At 37.4% G+C, this 9,603-nt stretch overlaps 1 protein-coding gene across 2 annotated transcripts in view; it reads left to right on the forward strand.

The window, feature by feature from the left end:
- The window catches only part of AP4E1 (adaptor related protein complex 4 epsilon 1 subunit), a 79,785-nt gene that overhangs the window by 2,326 nt on the left and 67,856 nt on the right, over nucleotides 1–9,603 (forward strand). For both annotated transcript variants that reach the window (XM_003784353.3, XM_023510103.1), the window contains exons 2-3: nucleotides 703–774; nucleotides 9,348–9,471. In XM_003784353.3, the coding sequence (XP_003784401.1) occupies nucleotides 703–774; nucleotides 9,348–9,471 (196 nt within the window). The remainder of the gene's footprint in view (nucleotides 1–702; nucleotides 775–9,347; nucleotides 9,472–9,603) is intronic.

A 9,603-nucleotide genomic window follows, 5' to 3' on the forward strand; every position in this document is an offset into this window, starting at 1 on the left:
GCAACCTCCAACTCCTGGGCTCAAGCGAGTCTCCTGCCTCAGCCTCCCAAGTAGCTGGGACTACAGGTGCCCGCCACAACACCTAGCCATTTTTTTTTTTGGTTGCAGCCATCATTGTTGTTTGGCGGGCCTGGGCTGGGGATTTGAACCCGCCACCTTAGGTGTATGTGGCTGGCACCTTAGCCACTTGAGCCATAAGCGGCGAGCCACCATGAAGACTTTTTATTTATAAGAAGATGGGAGATTCTTATCCTGGGCCAGTATATGGAGAATTTCTATCTGCTCTGTCTTCCCCTTTAATTTTTAAGAATCATTTTCTGCCATTCTACCATTAAGGGTGCAGTAGCTGATTAGTTAAAGGAGAAATGGTGTGTTAGCCTGGAAGTATTTATTCTCCCCAGGGATGATTCTGGGGGTTAGAGAAATGCCTTTAGCCACGTCTTAAGCACTTAATATTTATCTCTCCTTTAATGTTTCTTTTGCATTGAAAGTTTTGTATGTATGTATGCAGGCTGGAGTGCAGTGGCACAATCAGTCACTGCTCGTTGCAGCCTCAAACTTTTGGGCTTAAATGATCCTCTTGCCTTGCTCACACCACCATGGCTGGCTAATTTTTAAAACAATTTTTTTGTAGAGACAGGATCTTATTGTGTTGCCCAGGTGGGTCAGTTATTCAAGCACTTAAATATCTTTACTTTGCAGGAAGAAGAGAAATTGATCCAGCAGGAACTGAGTAGTCTAAAAGCAACTGTTTCTGCTCCTACTACAACACTGGTAAGTTTGTATAGTCAGTGCCAGCATATTTTGGATTTGAAATATGGTTCATCTGATCAGTTGCCAACATTTAATTTATCATCGTCAAATGAATTATTGATGGTTGAAAGCCAGACATTAACTTTAGCTTTTTATTATTGACTGGTTGCACCAGAACAAGACTTGCCTGATTAAGTCAAATTGGAGCCAACGTGGTGATTACATAACATTTTCTTGCTATGAAAGTGAGTATATTGCACAACAGCTTAATTAAGACCCAGTTGTATTAAAACTTGGTTCCATATAATTTGATTTTTCTAACAGTATCTATTCAGTAACTATTTAATAATGTCTATAGGCATCCCAGTGTGGGGCTATCCCAACATAGTTAGATTAAGATTCTCCTTTTTATTTTATTTTTTTTTATTATTAGTATTATTTTTTTGAGACAGAGTCTCACTGTGTTGCCCTCAGTAGAGGGCTGTAGCGTCATAGCTCACAGCAACCTCCAAATCATGGGCTTAAGCGATTCTCTTGCCTCAGCCTCCCATGTAGCTGGGACTACAGGCGCCCACCACAATGCCCAGCTGTTTTTTTTTTTTTTTCCTGAGACAAGCCTCAAACTGTTGCCCTGGGTAGAGCACTGTAGCATCACAGCTCACAGCAACCTCCAACTCTTGGGGTTAAGTGATTCTCTTGCCTCAGCCTCCCAAGTAGCTGGGTCTATAGGCAACTGCCACAATGCCTGGCTATTTTTTGGTTGTAGCTGTCATTGTTTTTTGGCAGGACTGGGCTGGATTTGAACTTGCCAGTTCTGGTGTATGTGGCTGGCACCTTAGCCACTTGAGCTATAGGTGCTGGGCCAATTTTTGTTGTTGTTGTTGTTGTTGCAGTTGTCATTGTTGTTTAGCTGGCCCTGGCTGGGTTTGAACTCACCAGCCTTGGTGTATGTGGCCGGCACCCTACCCACTGAGCCATGAGTGCTGCCTAAGACTCTTTTTTTTAAATGAGATTTTTTTTCCAAGTTATTGTGAGGGTACAAACAACAAGATTATAGTATTTGTAAGTCCCTCCTGTATTTGTGTTCTGCACCCAAAGAGTGTGCCATATGCCCTTACATTGTATCCATTAATGTACACCAGTCTCCTCCCCACCTTCCCTCTTCTCCCTTCTTCCTTCTCATTCTTCCCAACTTGAATTGAATTGAGTTTTTCTCTTATGTGGACATGTGTTAGATCATCTACTGGCTTCGTATTAGTATTGAGTAAATGAGATGCTTGGTTTTCCACTCTTATGATACTTCACTGAGGAGAATGTATTTCAACTGCATCCAGGTTAATACAAAAGATGTAAAGTCTCCTTTCTATGGCTGAGGAGTATTCCATGATATATGTATGTACACATATACTACAGTTTGTTAATCCATTTTTGGGTTGATAGGTGTTTAGATTGTTTCCATGTCTTGGTGATTGTAAATTGAGCTGCAGTAAACAATCTAGTACAAATGTAATTATGATAGAATAATTTTTTTTCTTCTAGGTAGCTGCCTGATAATGGGATTGTAGGATCAAATGAGAGGTCTAACTTAAGTTCTTTGAGGATTCTCCATACTACTTTCCAAAGATGCTGTATTAGTTTGCAGTTCTACCAACAGTGTAAAAGTATTCCTCCCTCTCCACATCCATGCCAGCATCTGCAGTTTGGGGACTTTGTGATGTGGGCTATTTTCATTGGGGTTAGTTGATACTTCATACTGGTTTTGATTTGCATTTCTCTAATGATTAGGGATGATGAGTATTTTTTCATATGTTTGTTAGCTAGTAGTCTGTCTTCCTCAAAGAAAGTTCTGTTCATGTCTCTTGTCCAGTGATAGATGGGATTGTTTGCACTTTTTTTGTTGATTGAGTTCTCTGTAGATCTTAGTTATCAAGCCTTTGCCAGATTGTAACATACAAATATCTTTTCCCATTATGAAGGTGATCTATTTGCTTTAATTGTTGTGTCCTTAACTGTGCAGAAGCTTTTCAGTTTAATTAAGTCCTATTTGTTTATTTTTGTTGTTGTTGCAATTGCTGCTGAAGTCTTCTTCATAAAAATCTTTCCCCAAGCCATCATCCTCAAGAGTTTTTCCCACACTTTCTTCTAGGATTTTCACTGTTTCATGTCTTATATTTAAGTCTTTTTATCCATCTTGAGTCAATTTTTGTAAGTGGCGAAAGGTGCAAGTTTGGTGTAAGTCTTTTATGTGTGGTTATCTAGTTCTCCCAGCACCATTTATTGAATAGGGATTTTTTTCCCCGTTGTATACTTTTGTTTGGTTTATTGAAGATCAGATGGCTATAAGACACTGGTTTCATCTCTTGGTTTTCTGTTTGGTTTCATATGTCTATGTCTCTTTATTTTTGTGCCAATACCATGCTGTTTTGATCACTGTGTAGTTGTAATATAACTTGAGATCTGATAGGATGATGGCTCTGGCTTTGTTTTTATTACTAGGAATTGCCTTGGCTATATGGGCTTTTTCTGGCTCGATGCACAATAAAGAACTATTTTTTCTGGTTTTTCAAAGTATGATGTCAGTATTTTATTGGGGATTGCATTGAATCTGTAGATTGCTTTGGTTAGTATAGATATTTTAACAATGTTGATTCTTCCCAGCCAAGAGCATGGTATGTTCTTATGTTTGTTAATGTTCTTCTTACATTTGTTAATGTCTTCTGTTATTTCTTTTCTTAGAGTTTCATGATTCTCTTTATAGAGCTTCTTCACCTCTTTTGTTAGGTATATTCCTCGGTATTTCATTTTCTTTGAATCTACTGTGAAGGGAATTGTGTCTTTGATTAGCTTCTCATCTTGGCTGTTATTGGCATATACAAAGGCTTCTGATTTGTGGACATTGATTTTACACCCTGAGACTTTACTGTATTTTTTGATCACGTAGGAGTCTTGTGGTTGAGTCTTTGGGGTTCTCTAAGTATAAGATCATATCATCAGAAAAGAGCCAGAGTTTGACCTTCTTTGCCCCCATTTGGATGCCCTTTATATCTTTGTCTTGCCCAGGTACATTGGCTAGAACTTCCAGAACTATGTTGAATAGTAGTAGTGACAGAAAATATCCTTGTCTGGTTCTAGTTCTAAGTGGAAAAGCTTTCAGTTTTACTCCATTCAGTATGATATTAGCTGTGGATTTGTCATAGAAGGCTTCAGTCAGTTTAAGAATGTATCACCTATGCCTGTATTCTTAATTGTTCTTGTTAGAAAAGAATGTTGAATTTTATCAAATGCTTTTTCTGCATCTATTGAGAGGATCACATGGTCTTTGTTTTTACTTCTATTGATATGGTGAATTACATTTATGGATTTGCATGTTAAACCAGCCTTTCATCCCTGGGATAAAGCCTACTTTATCATGATGTATATTTTTTTATTGGCTGAGATTTTGTTGAGTATTTTTGTATCAATATTCATTAGTGAAATTGGTCTGTGACAAGTTCTTCTTTTTAGTTGGGTCTTTTCCTGTTTTGGGTATCAAGGTGATGTTTGCTTCATAGAACATGTTGGGAAAGGTTCCTTCCTCCTCAGTGTGTTTTAGAATAGGTTTTGCAGTATAAGTACAAGCTCATCTTTGAAGGTTTGATAGAATTCTGGTGTGAAGCCATCTGGGCCAGGGCATTTTTTATTGGAAGATTTTTTATTATTTTTTCAATCTCAATGTTTGATACTGGTTTGTTGAAGAGATCTATTTCTTCTTGGTTAAGTCTAGGGGAGGTTGTGATTCTAGGTATTGGTTCATTTCCTCCACATTGTCAAATTTCTGGGAATAGAGTTTCTTTTGTAGCCAGAGATAATGTCCTGTATCTCTGTGGTATCTGTTATTTCCTGGTTTTCATTTCTCATTGAGGTTATTTTACTTCTTTGTTTCTAGTTAATTTTACTTCTCTGTTTTTAGTTAATCTGGCCAAAGGTCTATTGATTTTATCTTTAGAAGAACCAAGTTTTTGTTTCATTAATTTCTGAATGATTCTTTTGTTTTCATTTTCATTTATTTTTGATTGAATTTTGGTTATTTCTTTTCTTCTGCTAGGTTTGGAATTGGATTGCTCTTACTTTTCCATTTCCTTATGATGATTCATAAGAGTTATTGATCTGTTCTCTTTCTGTTTTTGGATGTAGGCATCTAATGTGATAAATTTCCCTCTTCGGACTGCTTTTGCAGTATCCCACAGGTTTTGGTAGCTTGTAGCTTCATTGTTCTTATGTTTAAAGAATTTAATAATTTCTTCCTTTACCTCTTCCTTGACCCAACTGTCATTCAGCATAAGGTTTAATTTCCATGCCTTTATGTGGTGTTGAAAATTTTTGTTGGAGTTGAGTCCCAACTTTATTGCCTTGTGTTCTGAGAAGATACAAGGTATAATTTCAATTCTTTTAATTTTTTTTTTTGAGATAGAGTCACTATGTCACTGTCAGTAGAGTGCTTAACACAGCTCACAGCAACCTCAAACTCTTGGGTTTAAGTGATTCTTTTGCCTCAGCCTTCCAAGTAGCTGGGAGTATAGGTGCCTGCCACAATACCCAGCTATTTTTTGGTTGTAGTTGTCATTGTTGTTTGGCAGGCCTGGGCTGGATTTGAACCTGCCAGCTCTGGTGGATGTGGCTGGTGAGCTACAGGCGCCAAGCCAGTTCTTTTAATTTTATTAAGGTTTGATTTGTGTCCTAGTATGTGATCTATTCTGTAGTATGTTCCATGGGCTGAGGAGAAGAATGTATATTCCTTAGCTTTGGGATGGTGGGTTCTGTAAATGTCTATTAAGCGCATTTGTTCTAGGGTTGCATTTAAGCCCCTTGTATCTTTGTTTAGTTTCTGTTTAGAGGATCTGTCCAGTTCTGTTAGTGGGGTGTTACAAAGTCCCCAGGTATTTAGTATTATAGGATATCATATTGCTCAGACCAATTAGGGTCTGTTTCATAAATCCGGGAGCATTTAGATTGGTTGTATAAATATTTAGAATTGAAATGTCCACTTGTTATATTGTTCCCTTGACTAATAAGAAGTGACCTAAGTGATATTTTTTTCTAAACAACATTTGTTAGCAAACATTCAGTGAGTGTCTTCTTTGTGTAAGCTACTGTAGGAATGTTTTCCCTCTGCTCCAGTAAAAATATAAGGATGATCATTTTCCCTGAATAAGTGAACGTGTACATAAATAATACTTGCAAAGTCTGAGAGTATGTAAATTATTTTTGTGGTTATAATAATAATACATGGGCACATAAAACTCAAAACACAATCTGATAATATCTGTCTATATATGTATATTATGTTCATGTATATATATCAGTGGTTCTTAACCTTCCTAATGCCGCGATGTATTTTCATTGTTACAAAGGGTTGTGACCCACAGGTTGAGAATTGCTGATAGATGTATGTGTGTCTAATGTATAAAATCATAGAAACATTAAACAGAAATGGTTTTTCTTTTTTTACTTTATCAGATTTCCATTTTATATAATTGGCATCACCATAAATAGTTTTTCTTGCTACAAAGCATAAACCTAGAGGTTGACAAAACTAAAATAAATAGGTAGAAATTAGGAGTTCTTTTTTCAGAGTTTGGAAGGAAGATTTTATAATAATTATGGCTGTTCAACTCTTCAACTACATTGTCTGCATGGACATGGATGACCATTCATTAGAGAAATTGTAAAGATAATTCTTGCATTGGAGAATGCGTTTTTTTCTCTAAAAATAAGAGAATGATAATGTATTCAGTATAGTTTTATTTAAAGTCCATAATGACTTTGAAAAACTCTGAGATAAGATGTTATAAATCTAGCATTGAAACATAATGGCTTAAATTAACACATTCACTTCTGATTAACATAGAAGTCTTTCACTATCTTTTAGGTTTGTTTTCTCAATATTTGGTAATCTTATTTAATGTGTTAATTAATTAACTTTTATTGCTTTTAGCACAAGTGACCTGAATTAAATTTCATTCCCCTAAGATTTTTCCAGACTTTCTCTTTAGACTCCTCATTTTTATATGCACACATGAAACATTATTATCCTTACTGTGAAATATCTTATTTTACTATTTCTTAAGCATTTTGTGATTTAATAATCCTATAATAAGCTAACCCTAATTAATATTTAAATATTAAAATAGCCTTTATTTTATTATTTTTTTGAGATAGAGTCTGAAGCTGTTGCCCTGGGTAGAGTGCCGTGGTGTTATAGCTCACAGCAACCTCCAACTCTTGGGGTTAAGTGATTCTCTTGCTTCATTTTTTAAAAAAAATATATTTCAGTAAAGATGGGGGTCTTGCTTTTGCTCTGGCTGGTCTCGAACACGTGAGCTCAAGCTGTCCACCTGCCTCTGCCTCCCAGAGTGCTAGGATTACAGGTGTGAGCCACTGTGTCCCACCAGTTTTATTATTTTTTTTTAATTTTAGATTAATGTGAAGGTTCAATTTGGCTATGATATTTGCATTTGTTAGGTAGAGTCCCTGTTTTTCTTTATTTTGAAGCACATTTATTTATATTTTTATTTCTGATTAAAATTTGCTATAAATATTTTATTTTATTTATTTTTGGGGGACAAAGTCTCACTCTGCTGCCCCTGGCTAGAGTGCCATGGCATCATAGCTCATAGCAACCTCAAACTCCTGGGTTCAAGAGATTTTCCTGCCTCAGCCTTCCAAGTAGCTAGGACTATGCCTGCCACAATGGACGCCCGGCTATTTTTTTCTATTTTTAGTAGAGATGGGGTCTTGCTCTTGCTTAGGCTGGTCTAGAACTCCTGAGCTCAGCCAGTTCACCTGCCTCAGCCTCCCAAAGTGCTAGGATTACAGACATGAGCCACTGCTCCCAGCCTTAAATATCTTTTTTTTTTTTTAAAGGGACTCTCTCTTACTATAAATATTGAGAATGCAGATATTATCATACTGATAAAACAAGTTTGTAGAATCTCTTTAAAATTTTTAGCTTATGGGTGGTGCCTGTGGTTCAGTGAGTAGGGCGCCAGCCCCATATGCCGAAGGTGGCGGGGTTTGAACCCAACCCTGGCCAGCTGAAACTGTAGTGGCAACTGCAACAAAAAATAGCCGGGCATTGTGGTGGGTGCCTGTAGTCCCAGCTACTTGGAAGGCTGAGGCAAGAGAATACCTTAAGCCCAAGAGTTGGAGGTTGCTGGGAGCTGTGATGGCACAGCACTCTACCAAGGAACAGAATGAGACTCTCTCTTCAAAGAAAAAAATTTTTTTTAGCTTGCATGGTAAGTATTGAAAGACTCCATTAAAATTAAGTAAGTGGCTCAGTGAGCAGGGCGCCAGCCTCATATACCAAGGGTGGCGGGTTCAAACCCAGCCCCCGCCACACCGCAACAAAGAAATAGCCGGGTGTTGTGAGGGGTGCCTCTAGTCCCAGCTACTCGGGAGGCTGAGACAAGAGAATCACCTAAGCCCAGGAGCTGGAGGTTGCTGTGAGCTGTGATACCAGGGAACTCTACGGAGGGCAACAAAGTAAGACTCTGTCTCTAAAAAAAGAAAAAATTAAGTATGGTGAGAATTAAATCATGCTCCTCAATTCATAATAATGATAAGAGTTATTTTTAAAAAGTACCTATAGGTTGGGTGTTGTAGCTTATACCTGGAAATCTAGAACTCTGGGAGGCTGAGATGAGAGGATTCCTTGAACTTAGGAGTTTGAGACCAGCCTAAGCAAGTGAGACCTTGTCACTACTGAATAAAAAAAAAAAAAAATTAGCTGAGTGTCATTGTTCACACCTGTAGTTCAGCTATTTGGGGGGCTGAGGCAGGAAGATTGTTTGAACCCAGGAGTTTGAGGTTGTTGTGAGCTTAGCTGATGCCCTGGCATTGTAGCCTGGGCAGGAGAGTGAGTGAGAGTCTGTCTCAAAAAAAAAAAAAAAAGAGAGAGAAATAAAGAAAGAAAAGTACCTATAAAACAAGCCATTCCATATTATATGTAGCATAATAATTCTGAAGAAAGTCCAGGTGCAATTTGGTTTTTAAATGTGAAAAACATTTTTGTTATAGAAATTACTAACTTTTGAGAACTTTTTTTTTTTGTAGAGACAGAGTCTCACTTTATTGCCTTCAGTAGAGTGCTGTAGTGTCACACAGTTCACAGCAACCTCCAGCTCCTGGGCTTAGGCAGTTCTTCTGCCTCAGCCTCCTGAGTAGCTGGGACCACAGGTGCCTGCCACAACGCCCGGCTATTTTTTTTTTGTTGTTGCAGTTTGCCCTGGGCCGGGTTTGAACCTGCCACCCTCCGTATATGGGGCCAGCACCCTGCCCACTGTGCCACAGGCGCCATCACTTTTGAGAACTTTTTTATAGTCTGATATTGAGTAAAATATGCATTATCTCTTCAGTGCCAGAATTAAAGACTTCCCTGTTAAATGATTAGAACATAATTAAAAAATCAAAAATTGTTTTTGCATATTTATTAGATATTGTTTTTCAGAAAATGATAAAGGAATATATGGTGAGACTTGCACTGTGAAATACTTGGATATGATGCTTCCTTTATATAGTTTATTTATGTAATTAGAGGATATTTTGCTTTTCAGAAAATGATGAAGGAATGTATGGTGAGATTTATATATTGTGAAATGCTTGGATATGATGCTTCCTTTGGCTACATACATGCAATCAAGTTGGCCCAACAAGGAAACCTCTTGGAAAAAAGAGTAGGTATGTATGGATGTAAGACTTTTATACTTTAGTGTCCTTAAATTTCCAATTACTATATAAAATGAATGATGGCAGTTATACAGTATGTTTTTACAATATTGCATTATAATTTCTAAAACTTTAAAAGGTAAC

The sequence above is a fragment of the Otolemur garnettii genome, unplaced genomic scaffold, assembly GCF_000181295.1.
Source record: "Otolemur garnettii isolate 467f Iridium unplaced genomic scaffold, OtoGar3 scaffold00011, whole genome shotgun sequence".
In the NCBI taxonomy this organism is placed as follows: Eukaryota; Metazoa; Chordata; class Mammalia; order Primates; family Galagidae; genus Otolemur; species Otolemur garnettii.